Source organism: Neophocaena asiaeorientalis, unplaced genomic scaffold (assembly GCF_003031525.2).
Source record: "Neophocaena asiaeorientalis asiaeorientalis breed wild unplaced genomic scaffold, Neophocaena_asiaeorientalis_V1.1 scaffold82, whole genome shotgun sequence".
NCBI lineage: Eukaryota > Metazoa > Chordata > Mammalia > Artiodactyla > Phocoenidae > Neophocaena > Neophocaena asiaeorientalis.
Window position 1 is genome coordinate 3,270,670 of NW_020173068.1, and position 18,752 is coordinate 3,289,421.

At 51.3% G+C, this 18,752-nt stretch overlaps 1 protein-coding gene across 4 annotated transcripts; it reads left to right on the forward strand.

Annotated features, from left to right (window-relative positions):
- The first annotated feature begins 894 nt into the window (after positions 1-894).
- On the forward strand, positions 895-18,071 carry SLC52A3 (solute carrier family 52 member 3). 4 transcript variants are annotated; one of them, XM_024742875.1, is made up of 7 exons: positions 895-914; positions 10,781-10,870; positions 11,358-11,970; positions 13,613-14,118; positions 16,152-16,275; positions 16,709-16,753; positions 17,446-18,071. In XM_024742875.1, the coding sequence occupies exons 3-7, from the start codon at positions 11,404-11,406 to the stop codon at positions 17,737-17,739; spliced, it is 1,536 nt and encodes a 511-aa protein (XP_024598643.1). In that variant the 5' UTR covers positions 895-914; positions 10,781-10,870; positions 11,358-11,403; the 3' UTR covers positions 17,740-18,071. The 4 variants fall into 4 exon arrangements, with proteins under 4 accessions (XP_024598643.1, XP_024598647.1, XP_024598646.1 ...); XM_024742879.1 differs by having other exon boundaries at positions 13,772-14,118; XM_024742876.1 differs by lacking the exon at positions 895-914 and adding an exon at positions 1,440-1,497.
- The last annotated feature ends 681 nt before the right edge of the window (positions 18,072-18,752 follow it).

The window sequence follows — 18,752 nt, forward strand, 5'->3', positions numbered from 1 at the left end:
CTGGTGGCGCAGTGGTTAAGAATCCTCCTGCCAATGCAAGGGACACAGGTTCGAGCCCTGGTCTGGGAAGATCCCACATGCCGCGGAGCAACTAAGCCCATGGGCCACAACTACTGAGCCTGTGCTCTAGAGCCCACGAGCTACAACTCCTGAGCCCACGTGCCACAACTCCTGAAGCCTGAGCGCCTAGAGTATGTGCTGCACAACAAGAGAAGCCACCGCAATGAGAAGCCCGCGCACCGCAACTATAGAAAGCCCACGTGCAGCAACGAAGACCCAACGCAGCCAAAAATAAATAAATAATAAAAAATAAAATTTTTTTTAAAAGTCTGTGGGTTTCCCTGGTGGCGCAGTGGTTGAGAGTCCGCCTGCCGATGCAGGGGACACGGGTTCGTGCCCCGGTCCGGGAAGATCCCACATGCCGCGGAGCGGCTGGGCCCGTGAGCCATGGCCATTAGTGCACCTCAAGCTCAGGGCCTGGCACAGAGTCCGCTCAGCACACACTGGCTGTTTTGACTTCTGCTCCACAAGGAGGGCGTTATTATTATCCCCACTTTCCAAGTGACTTATTTAAGCACCACTATTTGAACCAAGAGTTTCTGCTCCAGGGGGCGCCATTCCTGCACGAAGGGAATCACGGTGGCCCGAAGGTGGGGCCGGAGCCAATGCCTGGGCAGCTCTTTTGTCTTCTGGGGGTTAAAGCGCTGAGTAATGAGCCCTTTATTGTTAAGTTGAATCATCAGGATCCTCTGGATTGGGCTGCTTGGGCTGTTTCAGACACACGGTTAGGCTCTCAGTGAGCCCCGCCCACCCTGCTCCCCGCCTTTCCCCCTCCTTGGGGCGGGGACAGGTTAATACTAACCGGCTGCCTCTGGCCCCTCCCATGCAGAGCCACTTGGGAACAGGACCAGCAGGTAAGCCAGCCGAGCTGGGCGACTCAGGCCTGTAAGTGCACAGCTGCAGGTACCAGGGCCCAGTCTAGTCTGGGGACAGCAGGTGGCCCATGGCCTTTCCCTTGGCCGTGGAGAAAGGAAATTTCAGCTGCTGGGTTGGAGGCCGAGGGATAGCGGGGAAGAAGGGTCTCCTCCTCCGCTGGCCCGCAGGTCCGGCTGGAGTTGGGGCACCCTGAGCCGGCTGGGTGGACTCCAGACCCCTCCTCCCCAGGCCAAAAGACTGCGCCCCCGCTGACCTCTACCCGGCTGCATCTCCACACCATTGGGACAGCTGTTCCTACCAGGTGGGGGCCGGAATCTCACCAGCCTGGCACGGAGACCGAGGGTTGGGATGGGCACTGAGGGGAGAGGAACCCAGCCAAGGTCAGCCCCTTGGGAGGCCTGAAGCCCTTCCAGGCCCTGGGAGAGGCGAGAGGGAGAAAGGGAACTCACAGTCCCCACTGGCTGGCTGGGGTCCTGTTATCTCCTTGCTTCCTCCCTGGCAGCCAAGCGCTAAAAGCCTGGGCATCCTCAGACCCTTTGGAGACACAGAGATCCAGAGAAGGTGAGCAGCTGGCTTGAGGATGCACAGCCAAGTGAGCACAGGCCTGGTTGACCAGGGGTTGGACAAGGTGTGGGCAAGCACTGCTTCCTCTCTGGGCCTGGTTTCCCCACATCTATGACATGGGAACATTGAGATGGGATGCGGCCCAAGGTAACGCCAAGCTTATGGCGAGGAGAGGTGAAGCCCTCTTGATACACGTGGATGTGAGCCACGAGGGTGGTGGCTTACCTGGGCCGGGCCTCCAGCACACACAGACTCTCCCCTCTGCTTCTACCTCCTGTTCATCTCAGCCCCTCCTTTTGCCCTGCCTCTGTGCCTCTGTCTTCCTGCCCATTTCTGCTTCTAGCTTTTGGTTCTTTGTGTCCCTTTGTGTCTCAGTCTCTGTCTTTATCTCTCCATCTCTTCTTCTAGGTTTTTTGTTTTTGCCCCTCTCTGTCTCCCTGTTCTGTCCACTCAGAGCCATCTTGCTCCTGCCCGGACCACATCCCCACCCCTCTAGTCTTACTAGGAGTCTGGAACCTGGGACAACATTGACTCAGACCCTTTTCTGGGAGCAGTGTGTGGCCAGTGCCCATGCCGTCACCTGGCACTGCCCGGGCTGCCCTGGCCGACTTAACAGACATGGTTGAGGCAGGCTCGATCAGGTGGCCCAGCCCTTAACAAACCAGGTGGCCATCTGGACACTGGGAGAGAGGACAGGGCCGGGCTCACGTGGGAGAGAGCAGCACACAGATAAGCTCCCGTCCCCAAGCTGATGCCCAGTGATGCTGTAAAGGAAGAAAGCAGAGAGCAGGACCGAGCGCAGGGTTGGAGGCTCAGGCTCTGATGGGCAAGGCTGGACAAGGCCCTTCCTGCCTGGTCGGGGAGGAGATGGCCCAGCCCACACATTGAGGGTGTGCTGGCCCCTCACCCTCTACTCCCTTCACTCCCTTGGGCCTGGGACTCAGCTCTCCGTGCAAGAATGTGAAGGGAAGGGACACCTTTGCCTGAGGCTGTCCTTCTGGCTTCCCTGTGTTTGCCCATCTGTTGTGGGGGCATCTCAAGTGTCTCACTCAAAGCCTTAGGTTTCTGGTCTCCCAGAGTCACTGAAGGGGCCCGGGAAACAGATATGTCTTGGAGTCTCTCCCAGGTTCTCCAGGGCCTGAACCCCATTTCTCCCTTTCCTAGCCCAAGTGCTGGGGAGACTGGAGGTGAATGGAAAGGGATCCTGCTCAGCTTGGCCCCTGCAGCAGCTTCCTAACCCCCTCACCCACAGGGCCCTGCTCAGGCTGGTTAAGAGGGCTGGGTCCACAGTCAGATATGCCTGGGCTCAAACCTCAGCTCCCAGATGACCAGCTGTGTGACCTCGGGCAAATGACTTTCCCTCTCTGAGCCTCAGTTTCCTCATCTCTTAAATGGAGACAATTATAATGCTTGTCCCAGGATTGTTGAGAGGATTTGACGGATAGTGTGTGTGAAGTGCTTAGCGCCAGGCCTGCAAGACAAGCAGCGAGAAATAGCAGCCATTGTTGTAGTTGTTGCTGTTACTGTTTTTATCTTTTCTGCCTGGAGAACTGCACCAGCTTCCTAATGGGTTAACAAGTTTCACTCCTGCTTCCACCCTGGCCCCCCATTATTCTCCTCACAACAGCCAGCATGATTCTGTTAAAAACGCAATTAGAGCTGGTCCCACCTCTGTCCAGCAATGGAGATTTTAGCTCAGAGAAAACCCCCGGACTCTTGCCTACAGGGCCCTACATGACCTGCCCATTCCTCCCTACGGGAATTGCTGTAGTAGCCACGCTGGCCTCCTGGCTGTTCTTCCAACACCAATACCTGTTTCTGGCTGGGGCAAGACAGGTGAGACCCTGCCCCAGGGCCTTTGCAATTGCTGTGCCCTCCCCCACCACCACTCTTTCCCCTGACATGGCTCACTCCCAGGCTTCCTTCAAGTTCCCTCTGACAACCCCATTTACGATTGCAGCCACTCTTCTCGATTGCCTGCTCCCCCGGCCAGCTTCTTCCCTCCACAGCCCTATCACCAGCTGACTTGCTCCGTGTTCCTACTTTGCTTAGTGACTGTTTCTTCCCACACTTTCCTGAGAGCAGAGGTTGTGTCCAGCACACACCAAGTATCCAATAAATACTGGATAAATGAATGAACAAGAACTGCAAGGTCACTGTAGAAAAAACAGATAACAGAGATGTGCACTTTTAAACAATATCCCCAACACACTCTGAGCCACTCCTTAGATCTCTGAAGAAACGAGGCCTCTGCACAGGCAAGTCCCTCTGCCTAGGGCATCCCCCATCCACTGCCATTGATGGCTGTGTCGCCGGGGTCCAGGAGCACATGGCACTTGGTGTGGCTGGCTGGGAGTAAGCCAAGGCAGGGGAACCATAAAGGAGATGGGTCGTGCTGGACCTTACACCACTGTGACTTTTTTCCAGGTGAAGAAACAGAAACTTGCAGAGCCAAATCAGTTCCCTCGCAGCTGTGGTGGCACCTTCCTAAGGACCCAGAGAAAGCTCTGTGGGCCATGGGGATTTAGGCTCTCAGTGCATGGGACCCATTGCACATAAATGAAATTTAGGTTCCTTATCTCCCCTGTCTGCCCTCTTCTCCCCTTTAAGCCCACTGTTCCAGCCACAGTGGCCTAGGTTCATTCCTGCCCCAGGACCTTTGCACAAGCTGTTCCCTCTGCCTATATGTTCTTTGGAGTATTTTTATGATTTTTTTTTAATTTAAAAAATATTTAAACATTTGATCCAGCTAAAATTGATTTTTTTTTGGTGGGGGTGGGGGCTGAGTAAGAGATAAGAAAGAGGTCCAGCTTTATTTATTTTTCCTAAATGACTACCCAATAGAAGTCTTATTTTCTAACTGGTTCTATTCAGGAAAACTACATATTTGTCAATGTGTAACTGGCCACCTTGCTGACCTCATAGTTGAATAGCTGTTCAAGTGATAAAAGGTAACCATCTTCTGCAAATTCGCTTCCTCCCTTTAATTATTTACTTATTCCTTAGTAGACATGGGCATATGCCTGTCATATCATTTATTGCATATCATTTATTGCCTCTTCTATATCCTTGTTTATTTTTTACCTTCTTCTGCTCTCAAGGCCTGGAACAATGAGTCAAAACCCCACCATTTACTGTGTTCTGTCCTTTTCTCCCAGCATTTCTGAGGCTTCTGGAGAATGTTATTCAGAATATAGATATTCACCACTGTTTTGACTCCATTATGAATTTGTCTTTATCAATATGAAATGACTCTGGGTCTCAGTTCCTACTTTTGACTTTTGCCATCAAATTCCATATTGAGAGCTACCTCTCCCTCTCTCTCCCCCAACCCTGCATTTTTCTGGAAGACCTTTGCCCCCACATTTACTCCTAACCTTTTCCTTTTGGTATCTCTTTAAGGTGTGTCTCAACAACTAATTTTGAGTTTGGTTTTTGATCAGATCCTAGTTGTGGCAGGACCTGAGTTTCTGAGGCTGGGCTTTGATAGTAAATGAGATAAATGTACTCATTAGTTTTTGGCTACTATTGTAACCAGAAGTGGGGTCCAGCTGCTCGCAGCTCAAAAGCCAATAAAGAGGCAAGCTTGGTGGAAAGGAAAGTTTGCTTTATTTTGAATGCCAGCAACCGCGGTGGTGGGGGTGGCAGGCAGATGCCTGTCCAAAGGCCGACGTCCCCCCCTGACCCGACAATCAGGGGAAAAGAGCTTTTACAGACAGAGGGAGGGGGCTGCATGCAGAAACAGCATAGTCGGCTCTGACAGTCATCTTGAAATTGATCATCAGTGGTCTGACCAGTGTCATCCTGATTAAGTACAATTAATCTTTAGTTCCAGGGTTGATTTGTTTCCATTTCTTGAGGCCAGTTCTCGGAATTGTGGCAGCTTATGTCATGGCTACATCCTGATCGTCATGCAGTTAACTTCTCCACCTGGCAGGGGTTTCACTATCTATAAGACTGCTCAGAGTGTGGCTCAGAATATTATCTATAGCCCTTTGAGAAGGAACTACAGGTCCTTAACTATGCTTAATGACTAAACTATTATTATTTAGTTTTGTTGGACTATTTTCCTTTGTTTCTGCATTTTCTCACTTCTCTGATTAAACTTATTCTTTGGCTAAAGTTTTTCCACAGACAAAAGGCAGGCTGAGGACATGGGGGCAAGGACCGTACGGTCCTGCTCCATTTCACTATCACTGGTCAATATACATCCTTGAACATATATCTCCGTACACTTAGCCAGTGCTTTGCTATTTATAAAATAAGAGTGGCTTAAGCAAGATAGAAGCTTATTTATACCTTAACAACATTAAACAAGCAAAATGGTCCAACGGCAGAGAGAACAGGGCTGGTGTGGCAGTTCTGGGCCACAAAGTCCTGAGGGCATCTAGTCTCCATCTAGCCCCCATGTCATCTCCCATTGTGCAAAATGGCTGCTGGCGTTCTGGCTACCACACCTGAATTCTAGACAGCAGGATAAGGAAGAACAGAAGGGCACACTCCCTTTAAGGAGACTTCCAAAGTCGCTTCCAACTTCGTTGGCCTGGTCTTGATTGGATGGTCATGTCCAGCTACAAGGGAAGCTGGGAAATGTAGTCCTTTAGCTCAGTGGCCATTTGCCCAACCAAAAATCTGGTCTCAGTAATAACTAAGGAAGAAGGAAGAGTGGCCAGTGGGAAGCAGCTAGTAGCCTCAGCCTTGGAATATCATACAATGCTCTACCTTTTCTTTCCTTCTGTATTGTTTCACCAATCCTAGGCAGAACTCTACCTTAACTGATGTGGGTCAGCTTTTTTCCAGTGGGATTCTGCCTGCTTTATACCAGATCCTGGTCTCAGGTGGGAGTGGGCAGGCAGCACCTATTTCTGGGTCTACTTGGACAGTACTTTGGGCAGCCGAGAAGCTGCAATGAATTGCTGGCTTTTGGAAAAGGTTCTCTCCCTCCTCCACTCCACTGATCCTCCAGGGCGGGACAGCCCCTGTTTTGCAGCCATTGAGTTACCTGCCTTGGCCAAGGTAGGGTGGTGTATTGCCGAAAGCCTGCTTTCAGTTTCAAGGTTCGTTGGATTCGCTGGCAAAATAACCACTCGTCTCACACAACTGAACAGATTTAATTAATTTCTTTAATAGAAGATTATTTAACATAATTTCAATATACAGTCATTAGAAGGGGATGAATAAAAGTATTAGAGAGATATAACCGAGTATACATCACCAGATTGGGCCAACACCTTCATCCAGGTTCAAACAGCAGCTGGGAAGTCCCGAGTAACAGCAGTCTGAAGTCCCAGTTGGGAAGGGTCCCGGGCAGGGTCCCGGGCAGTGCGTGGCCGCAAACTGATATCATCTGTTTGCGTGCAAAAATGCAGCTCTGGTTCAATTGTAACAATGCTGTTGATTTCACCATGTGAGTCACAAGATTTTCCAGACCGCAGGGGACTGGCCAAGTCCCCAGGGCTCGAGAAATTCCAAGACCCACTCCCTTTCTTATGGTAAGTGCCGCCTAACTAGTTAGTAACAATTGTTAAGTGTGTAAACAGGCACGCAGCCAGTCGAGGCAGGGTCACAAGACAGTCAGAGGCCTACTTCTGCCTCTGAAGCCTGAACAAGACTACTTTACTAGTTTTCCCAGCAGGTGGGAAACCCTGCCTTTCCATCCAGTCCCAGCCACTGCACCCTCCCCTCTACCTGCAACTCTGCCTGCTTTGGCCCATGATGCATCTGGGCCCTGCAGCCCACACACCTCTTCCTCACACTTTTCTCTGGGCATAGCCCCTGTGACTTTTCTGCCTGCATCCCTCACAGCACTGGGCACAAAGTAGGTGACTAATAATCCCGGATTGATTGTTTAGGGGGAAGTGATGATAAAATTTTGCCATCAGGAATGTGTGTTGTGGTATCTAGAAGTGTGCTCGGGAAAATTGTGTGTTTTTAAATGCAATTGACAGGTTTGCTGAAATCGTAACCATGATCGTTCACGTTTATTGAGCACTTACTATGTGTCAGGCATCATGCTAGTATTTTGCAGGTTCATGGTCCTAACAATTCTGATGTTGGTACTGGGACCCTCCCATTTTGCACAAGAGGAATCAGATAGCAGAGGTTAAGTTGTTTGCGCAGGGTTGAAGCTGCGATTTGAGCCCAGGCGGCTGCCTCCAGGTGGCTGGAGTCAGTGCCCGGAGTCCAGTACTGAGAGGCCCAAGGTTGGATCCCAGCCCCCATTTTGCCCCCAACTAGTGGGGGATCCTGGGCAAGCCACATCTTGCTGTCAGAAATAAGGGCTAGGCTTGATCAGGGGTTGCAGTGTCTACCGGGCCTGGAGGGGCCCAGGCAGGTGCCCTAAGTTACAGAGGGCCAAGGGTGATTGTTGCCATGTGGGCACATTGTCCTGGTGTGGTCTTCCAGAATATTCTCAAGAAGCCAGAAATCCTGAGTTTTGTATGCCACCTCCTTCCTGACTTGTGGATTTCAGTAACTAATTATTTACAACATGCCACACATCAAAATAATACATCTGCTGCTCGCCTGCGGCCAGTGAGTTACCAGTTTACAAATCCGGAGCTAGGTCATCTGTAAAGGCTCTTCTGCAGTCAAAATGCCAGATTCCAGGGCTTCCCTGGTGGCGCAGTGGTTGAGGGTCCGCCTGCCGATGCAGGGGACACGGGTTCGTGCCCTGGTCCGGGAGGATCCCACATGCCGCGGAGCGGCTGGGCCCTTGAGCCATGGCCACTGAGCCTGCGCTCTGGAGAGGCCCCAACAGTGAGAGGCCCGCATACCAGGGGAAAAAAAAAAAAAGCCAGATTCCAAAGCAGCCCCTGCCCTCCAGGGGCTTCAGTCTCCCCGGGAAATGTGCCAGCATACACCCACACCAGGAAAACCCTAAATGGAGGGTCCTGGGTCCCAGGGCTGGGCAGCCAGATGAGGTTTCCTGGGGCGTAGGGTCCTGCAGAAATCTGGGATATGGACGGGAGGGGGATGGCGCCCCAGGCAAGGAGCACTGCACAGGCGAAGGCAGAATTTTGCCCTCTCTCCATGGGTCCTCTGGGCATGCCCAGAACCAGGCCTGTCCTGGGCTGTTAGTGGGCCAGCTTCGCAGGTGAGGAAATAGAGCTTAGTGACTCACCTAAGGCTCCCAGACAGGAGGTGGTGAAATGGGACTGAAAGCAAGTCGGGCTGCATTCTGCATTCTGCATTCTGCCTCCCAGAGAGGAAGAGGTGGCAGCCCGAGGATTGTGTTTCCTCCAAGGAGGAAGGAGGAAAGGAGTCTGGACCTGGAGAGTCAGTTCTGTGTGTGGGAACCTGGAGGGGAGCTTCCTGGGTGGGGCGTAGCCACAGGGCTGCCCCTGCGGGTTCTAGAAGAGAGACGAGGAGTTAAAGGCTGACCATGTGAATTGAGCAGAACCGAGATTAGCGTCATGAGGAGAGGTAGGCGGAGCCAAGTGCCGCAGGGGACCCCGCTCCAAATCCCATCACCAGCCTCAGCAGAGCCCCTACACCCCTGCAGGCCCCACCCCTTTTCCCATCGGTAAAGGGAGGTGATTGGCCCAATCAACATCTCTTCCCAAAATGGTGCCACCAGTATTTCAGGTGGTACCTCATGGGGAACTTTTTTCCTTTATTAATTTTAATAGTCATATGTTAATTTGCATGCAAATTAGAAAAAAATAATTGTCACCAAACCTGGCGTTGCACCATAGCAAAAACAGCTAACCCTTAGCGTTTTCTGTGCGGCAGGCACTGAGACGACACATACTCATTAACACATTGCATCTCATTACAAACCATGAGGTCGATACTATCATTGCCCTCTATTTACAGAGGGGGGAAATGAGGCACAGAGGCAAACTCAGTTGTCCAAAATCATCCAGTTAAGAGGCAGAGCTGTGTTCAAGTCCAGGCAGCTGGCTCCAGAGTCTCACTCAAAGCTGTAAACAAAGAATGTTGTCTGACATTCCAGCTCTACAAGGATCTAGTTGCAACCCACAGAAGTTGACCACGGACAGGGCTCCCTGGGGGGAATTCAGGATGGAAAAACAGCATGAAGCATTCTGTTTTGGATATAGAGCCCCTAGACAGTTAAGATGCATATCTAAGGAAGAATTTCAATGACCCAGAAATCTTGCATCTTCCCGTCCATAGAAAAACACTAAAATCGTTAGCTTGAGCTATCTGGGTTTGTGTGTGTTTGTGTGTGATCTTTTACCAAGATGTATGCATGACTACATGTATTTCCCAACCAAGAAATTCCTACATATCCTGGATCTTCCCCTACCTCTCCCGAGCAGTTCCTCAGAGCTATCTGAGGCTGTAGTCCTCAGTAAGACCCCTGAATAAAAACTGAAACTCACTGCCCTTATGTTGTGCAGTGCTGTTTTTTTTTTCAGTTGACAAAGCCTCTCCAATATTTTTCCTTAGACTGAGGGTAACTGCACAGGTGGTATGACACAGGTAACTGGGAAGGTGGTAAACAGATCACAGAATGGTTCCAGGGGGGCTACAGTCAGGCAGTCTCCCAGGGCCTGTCCAGAGAGGGAGCTCTATAATTTGAGGAGAAAAACTCCAGACTGCAATTTTATATCAGATAACCTTATTTTTGTAACAGGTAGTATGTTTTTTTAATGTTTTTTTGACAATGATCCTGACTTTTTTAAATATTTTTTTGTTTTGGCCGCATCGGGTCTTCATTGTGGGATGCAGCCTCTTCATTGCAGCATGTAGGCTTCTCTCTAGTTGTGGCGTGCGGGTTTTCTGTCTCTAGTTGAGGCGTGCGGGCTCAGTAGTTGTAGCGCGTTAGCTTAATTGCCCCCACGGCATGTGGGATCTTAGCTCCCCGACCAGGGATCAAACCCACGTCCCCTGCGTTGGAAGGTGGATTCTTTACCCCTGGACCACCAGGGAAGTCCCCAGATAGTATGTTTACATGGTTCACAAATCTAAATTATATAAAAAGATCTATACTGAGGTGCTGAACATCCCAGCAGTTTCTGTGTGTCCTTCAAGGGCTGCTTTGTGCAAATACAAGCAAAGAGAACATATTCTTCCTCCTTTTCTCCTGTCTACCTACCTTGATGTTGTTCACTTATCAGCTCGGCCTCGAGGCCTGTCGTTATCCTATCAGCCAGTGAGCTCTCCTTGTAACAGGTGTGTGCTATTCCAAGAGGCAGCCATCCCTTCCACTAGCCCCTCTTCTGTGGGTGGCAGGGAGATTGTCTCCCATGTTTTGCTATTACCAACAAGGCCGCAAGAAGTAATAACCTCGTACATACATCATTTTTTCCAGGGCAGGTAAACATTGGCGTTGGGACAATCTCACAGTGCGAAGTGGCACCTTGGAGTCATTGTTAATTGACATTTCCCATGGTGAATGAAGGTAATCTTTTCATATGTCTAAGACTTCTTTGTACTTTTTCCTCTGAACTGTTCACATCCTTTGTCTACTTCTCTATTGGGTCTTTTTGTTCTTAATCTATAAAAACTCTTTATACATTGGGAAGATAAATCTTCTGTCTGTGATTTACATTGCAGTATTTTCACCCAGGATGTCATCTGTCTTTTGATCTTGTTGTTGGTATTTTTTGGCATTTTTTGCAGAGGCTGTTTTGTTGGTTTTCTTGCTTTTGTGTGTTCTAAGATTTATGCAGTTGAAAGTATCAAATTTTTCTTTTGTAGTCTCTGGATTTACAAGTCATGATTAGGAAAGCCTGCCCCACTGGAAGCTTACTTATAAAGGAATTTGTCCATGTTTTCTGCTAATAAAAAGCCACCTTGTTCGTGGGGAGGGCCCAGAAGCACAGTCTTTTGCTAGATGGTGAACCTGACTTTGCTCACCTAGTATTTTTCTCCATCAAACACTGCAGGCTGATCTGTGGAGGCAGCAGCCTCCGGCCCAGGGCAGACGTCACCATGGCCTTCCTGATACACCTGCTGGTCTGTACCTTCGGGATGGGCTCCTGGGTGGCCATCAACGGGCTCTGGGTAGAGCTGCCCCTGCTGGTAACGGAGCTGCCCGAGGGCTGGTACCTGCCCTCCTACCTCACAGTTATCATCCAGCTGGCCAACGTCGGCCCCCTGCTGGTCACCCTACTCCATCACTTCCAACCCGGCTGCCTTTCCGAGGTGCCTATCATCTTCACTGTGCTGGGGGTGGGCACCATCGCCTGCACCCTCTTCGCCTTCCTCTGGAATGTCACCTCCTGGGTGCTGGGCAGCCACCACAGCATCGCCTTTCTGGTCCTCACCTTCTTCCTGGCCCTGGTGGACTGCACCTCCTCCGTCACCTTCCTGCCCTTCATGAGCAGGCTGCCCACCCACTACCTCACCACCTTCTTTGTGGGTGAAGGACTCAGCGGCCTCCTGCCTGCCCTGGTGGCTCTCGCGCAGGGCTCGGGTCTCACCACCTGTGTCAACATCACTGAGACATCAGACAGCACCCCGATCCCTGAGACCACCAGGAACATGGACAGCCCACAGGTACCTGGCATTACCCAGAGCTGTTGCAGCTCTGTTCTTGGTCATAAGCAAGGTCCTACGGAGGGCTGGTGTCTCCTAGATGTTGGGTGGACCAGTGTTCTTGACCTGGCGGCACTTTAGAGCCCCTGGGGGAGCTGCTGAGACCTATGCCAGCGGGCACCCCCTCATCCCCATCACTGAAATCTTTGGGGTCAGGTGTGTTTTGGAATCTGGAGCTTCAGGTTTTAGAACACACTTACCCCAAGTCTGGGACAGGGCCTGTGACCCAGCAGTGCAGCACAGTGACCCCCCGCTGCCCACAGCCCGGGGCATTCATGCCCAGTAGGCAGACGAAGGCTGTAAATGGACTCATATCCAGCTCAAGTGTTGCTGTCAAATGAGTCACAGAAAAATTCTGGCTTTTAGAGCTTTCTGGATTTCAGAATTGCAGATAAGGGATTGTAAACGTGTATGTATTCAGAATTCCCCAGCTGTCGCTAATGTACAGACAGAGCTGAGAACCATAGACTTTAGACATTGCTTCAATACCTCGTGCTGTTACAACATCAAACTTCCTTGCTGGATATTGGACTGTATATACACCTAACACTATCCAAACCACCGCCGTACAGCCATGTTTGCAAACCAGTGGCCTGGGCCACCATAGCATGAAAGCATTTTTCTTTTTCGAGAGTTTGAATTAGTTGATAACATTTAAATTTTTTGACATTTCACATACATAAATCTAGAGGCATGATGTCTCTTGGAAAAAAGTCGCCACAGGGCGCCTTTGGGTGGGGCTGCTCTCCTGTCTCCAGCCAGCGCCTCCTCTGAACATGTATATTTGTGGTTACCAGCCCTGGAGGGCAGTAAGGGGGGAAAGCTGTAGCTTCTGGGTCAGAAAGAACCAAGTGCACTGGCTTCGCCACGTACTCCCCGGAACCCTCAGGTAAGACAAACTGTCCTGACACCTCTGTGCCCTCTAAAACCAGGGGTGATGGACCCCACTGCGCGGGGCCGTCAGAAGGCGCACACGAGCTGCTGTGCAGTGAGCAGTCAGTCAGTGTGAGCGTTTCTTATCCATCACTTACTTACTAATAATAACGCCTAATGTTATTGTATACAGGCAGACCTTGGAGATAATTGAGGGTTTGGTTCCGGACCACTGCAATAAAGCAGTATTGCAGTAAAGAGAGTCACACAAATTTTTTTTGGTTTCCCAGTGCATATAAAAGTTATGTCTACCACTATATGTAGTCTATTAAGTGTACAGTAGCATTATGTCTAAAACAACAATGTACATACCTTAATTAAAAAATACTTTATTGCTGAAAAATGCTAACCATCATCTGAGCCTTCAGCAGGTCATAATCTTTTTGTTAGTGGAGGGTTTGAAATATTTCGAGAATTACCAAAATGTGACCCAGAGATACAAAGTGAACAAATGCTGTTGGGAAAATGACACCAATAGACTTGCTCGATGTAGGGTTGCCGCAAAACCCCAGTTTGTACACACACACACACGCACAATGCAACATCCACGAAGTGTAACAGTGAAGCACAATTAAGCGAGGTGTGCCTGTATTGTCACCATTAATTGTGTTGTCACCTGTGCCCTGACATCACCCAGGGATCCGACTGACCCTTGTTTTGTCTTTCCCAGGGAGCTAGCAGCGCTTTGGTGTCTGAGCTCGCTAGGACGGCACCCTCCGTGGTCCACCTGGAAAGCCGCTACCTCCCCGCCACCTTCTCGCCCTTCGTCTTCTTCCTCCTGCTCTCCTTCATGATGGCCTGCTGCCTCATAGCTTTCTTTTTCCTCCAGCGTCAACCCAGGCGCTGGGAAGCTTCCATAGAAGACCTCCTCACCTCTCAGGTCACCCTCCACTCCATCCGGCCGCAGGAAGGGAAGGACCTGGGCCCCCCAGGCCCGGAGGACAGCGGCAAGGGCCAGGAGCCTCTGGAGGAGAAGACAGCCCCCCAGCACCTGGCCCACCTGACCTTCATCTACATCCTGGTGGCCTTTGTGAACGCGCTCACCAACGGCGTGCTACCCTCCGTGCAGACCTACTCCTGCCTGTCCTATGGGCCTGTGGCCTACCACCTGTCCGCCACCCTCAGCTCCATGGCCAACCCTCTCGCCTGCTTCCTCTCCATGTTTCTGCCTAACAGGTCTACCCCCACCCGGCCCTGGAGAACTCTGCTTGGGGGCACACTTCATGTCAGAACCCAGAATCCCACACCCACCTATCAGGCTGGATGTGTAGTGGTTAAGAATATGGTTTCTGGGGCTCAACTGCCTGGGTTCAAATCCCGGCTCTGCCACTTACTAGCTTTGTGATACTGGACAAGTCACTCCACCTCTCTGTGCCTCAGGAATCTAGAAAACGGGGATAATAATAGATCTTCTTCCTAGGTTGCTGGGAGCATAAGACGAGCTAATTTGGTAAAGCTTTTACAGCAGTGGCACATGTCAGGTCCACCATCACCGCCATTGGCCCATGTGGAAGAGCAAGCAGGAAGTGAGGTTCCCACTTACAAATGGAAACCCTGAGGCTTGGAGAAAGGGTCTGCCGTGGTCTAATTCCCAGGATCTCAGCCCTGCCCTCCTGCCTCCGGCCCATGCCGGCTCCCTTACAGCTGCAGTTCTAGAAGAATGGCTGGGCAAATTGATAAAATGCAGATTGATCCAGCCTAGATTTCAAATTTTTTTTAATATAAGTATTTATTTATTTATGGCTGTGTTGGGTCTTCGTTGCTGCGCGCGGGCTTTCTCTAGTTGCGGCGAAGCGGGGTCTGCTCTTCGTTGCGGTGTGCGCGGGCTTCTCGTTGCGGTGGCTTCTCTTGTTGCGGAGCACGGGCTCTAGGCGTGCGGGCTTCAGTAGCTGTGGCTCGAGGGCTCTAGAGCGCAGGCTCAGTAGCTGTGGCGCACGGGCTTAGTTGCTCCGCGGCATGTGGGATCTTCCCAGACCGGGGCTCGAACCCGTGTCCCCTGCATTGGCAGGCAGATTCTTAACCACTGTGCCATCAGGGAAGTCCCAATTTCAAATTTTAATAAGCAACCTAAGTGTTTCTGATGTAGGGACTTGGGATCCGCACAGGAGAAACACCCACCTTGGGGCTGTGAAACTTTAGGTGTCCCTGCCTCCCACGTGCTCCTCTGCCCTGCCTGGCCTCACAGCCTCTCAGCCCTGCCCACCCCCCACCCCCCAGCCCGGGAAGGAGGAATAATGAGGACAGGAGAGCTGGACAGAAGATGTCACTTTGCCAGAAAGCTGATTTTTCTCCCTTGAGGTTTAAAAACTGGAGGGAAGCTGGAGATTTCTCAGGGATCAGGACCAGAGGCCACAGACCTGTGGACGCTGAGACACCCAGAATGTTAGAAATACAGAGTCTGAGAGTCTCAGAATTCAAGAATCTTGAAGCAGAATGGGTCCTTCGAGGCAGGGCAGCCCCTCCACTGTCACCTAGGGGTGCATACCTGTCAGTGTTCTGAAGAATGTGGCCAGGGAGACCCCAGGGAAAAGGCCTCAAATGAAGGATGGTGTCCTCAGTGGTCAGACCGAGGGCCTACCTGGAAGGCCACCAGTGTAGTGCCTCTAAGCCAGCCACCAGGACCCCCAGATCGTGCAAACCTCACGTTGTAGACAAGGTAGCTGAGGCTGGAGGGAGAAGGGTCACCCGAGGTCGCACAGCACACACCCTGCAGTGCCAGTAACATGATCCAAGCCTCCCGCTCATCAGCGCAGCTTCCTGGCTGGGCTGGGGAGCATCACAGCAGGAAATGGCCGCAGATGGTAGCAGGTGGGCCCACAGCCAGGGCCAGGCCCTGCACACTCTGCTCCCCAGTCCCACAAGACTCCTTATGCAGGCGAGGAAACTGAGGCTTAGGGACCAGTCCTGCAGGTGGAACTGAGATTTGAACCAGGCTCATGTAGCACTAGAGACTGTTCTGTTTTTCCTGCTGGGATGCTGGGCCCTGCTGTTAACACTCAGGATGACTTAGGCCAGCCTTGACCCCAGGAACCTCGCTGACCCACTTGAACTGGGTAGCCTGGAAGTTTCCACATGGGTCTAACCTCTAAGCATGGAGACTCTGACCCACTCCCTGTGGCCCCCTGGGGCTGGGGCAGGGTGGGGGTGTAGGGGCAGAGGTCAGGCTACTCACCTCCTCTATTCACGTCCCACCCCCCGCTCTGTCCTAGGTCTCTGCCATTCCTGGGGGTCCTTACAGTGCTCGGGACCGGCTTTGGGGCCTACAACATGGCTATGGCCGTGATGAGCCCCTGCCCCCTCATGCAGGGCCACTGGGGTGGAGAAGTCCTCATCGTAAGTATCTGGCCTGTGGAGCTGTCCGCCTCCCACCCCCCAGCTAGCCAAGGCCTGGGAGGTCGAGAGTATAGCCCCTTCTCTTGACCAAAGTCTTTGTGGTTACTCACTCAGGAAGCCCAAGGTTGGGGGGAGGGGGAGGGATGCTTCTTATTTGGAAACAGAGGCTTAAGAAGGTGAGCTGGCTGGTCCAAGGTGACAGTCCAGCTTCTCCCCTGAATGCCACACTCTTTCCACTATATGTATGTCAGCGTGGCCTTCTCTTAGTTGCCCTTGACTTGATCATGAGACAGAAAAGCTATTGGGCTCTCCTTTGTCCTTGGGGAGGTCAACTCAGCGGGCCCCATTAGTCCAGCATAGAAGCGCCCTTCGCCCTTGGGGCTCGCCCCAAAGTTACCTTCACTGCTGAGTCTCTCCCAACCAATCCCCGCAGGTGGCTTCGTGGGTGCTGTTCATTGGCTGTCTGAGCTATGTCAAGGTGATGCTGGGCGTGATCCTGCGTGACCGTAGCCGCAGCGCCCTCTTGTGGTGCGGGGCGGCGGTGCAGCTGGGCTCGCTCCTCGGAGCGCTTATCATGTTCCCACTGGTCAACGTGTTGAGGCTCTTCTCATCCGCTGACTTCTGCAGCCTGCAGTGCTCCACCTAGGCCAACTGAAGTGGCGTGGTCCATCATAAGGCCCCGCCCCCATTACTAACACCCGGAAACTGGGACCCCTCGAGGCAAGGCGTGTGCCCAAGGTCGCAGAGCCAGTGGTAGGGAGCTAGGAGGCAGAGCTTTTTTTGTTTTTTTTTTTGTTTTGCAGTACGCGGGCCTCTCACTGTTCTGGCCTCTCCTGTTGCAGAGCACAGGCTCCGGACATGCAGGCTCAGCGGCCATGGCTCACGGGCCCAGCCGCTCTGCGGCATGTGGGATCTTCCCGGACCGGGGCACGAACCTGTGACCCCTGCATTGGAAGGCAGACTCTCAACCACTGCGCCACCAGGGAAGCCCAGGCAGAGCTTTTTAACTGATTTGCAGCACCCTGCTGGAGGATGTTAGAAGCGGAACAGCTGGGAGGTTGAGCCGCCCATTATAAGCTCTGTGACCTTGGGGAAGTCACTTGATTGCTCTATCCCTCTGTTTCTTCATCCATAAAATGGGGATTATAATAAATAACACCTACTTCATAGGTTTGGCCCAGGGATAAAATGCAGAAGCACCCAGCACATCCTGATCTGACGCCCAACAGTACTAACAGGAGTGACAATCTACAAAGCCTAGAAGTGGCCAGAGGCGTTGAGATGACCCCTTCCCCATATCCTTTTTCCCCCATCGTCTCAGAGAAGCTTCTAGAAGACAGATGGCTAACGGTGGAATCTCAGGCACCTTGGCTTCCCAATTCCCAGTATGGAGGAACATTGCACCCCATGCACCCCTTCCTGTCAGCCCTGCTGACCCAGGAAGGCCCACTCCTTGGAGATTAAGTGACCGCCTAAGAGGCAGAGAGAGGATTGGGACAGAGGGGCCACAGCAAGACTCTGAACGTGAGTCCCCCGCACCCCATTCACCGGCCGACACTGAACTGGGGGGAGGAGGAGAGTGGGGAAGAGTATGTTAGCTACCTGATAGTTTTTTGGTTTTACCTTTTGTTTTTCTTTTTTTAAATAAAGACATTCCCTGCTTTTACACTAAGGTCTGCCTTCCAAGAAAACGTCCAGCATGAACACCGAAAAGCAAGTTTCAATATAATCAGCTTTCAGTTGGTTCTAAGGTCAAGGCTGAGCTCAGAAATAAACAGAATCAAGGGCTTAGAGAATGTCTGGTCCCGGCACTTCTTTGCTTCAGAGATTGGTTTTGTTTGCTTGCCACCACCCTTCCTTTTTCATTTTGAATAAATAATATAGTCACGTGTTTCAAAAGTCAGAAAATACAAAATGATGTTCCATCCCTGTCCACTCCCCCCTCTGCCCAGTTCCCCTTAACACATACATGAGCACTTTTATTTGTTCCCTGTTTACTCTTCCAGAGATTATGCAAATTCAAACATAGAGCCTTTTTACATAAAAAGTAGTAAACTGCTGTGTACTTTGCACTTTCAAGCAACAGTGAAAGTGCAGAGAGCCTTCTTGTTCTTTGTCGTGACTGCCTAGCATTCCACTGTGTGGAGGTGCCAGATTTGTTCAACCAGCCCTCTGTAGAAAGACATTTGAAGGTGTTGGAGACAAAATTAAACACTAAATCTCCCACCAACCCCAAAAACCTCTCCACAAAATTAGAAAAGAAAGAAAACAGTTTTCCTCTTGAATATATGTCCGACCTGATTGTGGTGCATATCACAGACAGCTAAAGAGATTGCACGAGCAGAAACCCTACCCTTCTATGTAGTCCCGTAGACACAACCTATTACCTCCCGGTTCTCAGATGATAACCTCAAGTCAGAGAAGTAGATAACGCGGTTTGTCATTTCTGAACTCAGCTAGTGGCTGGGGTGGCTCTC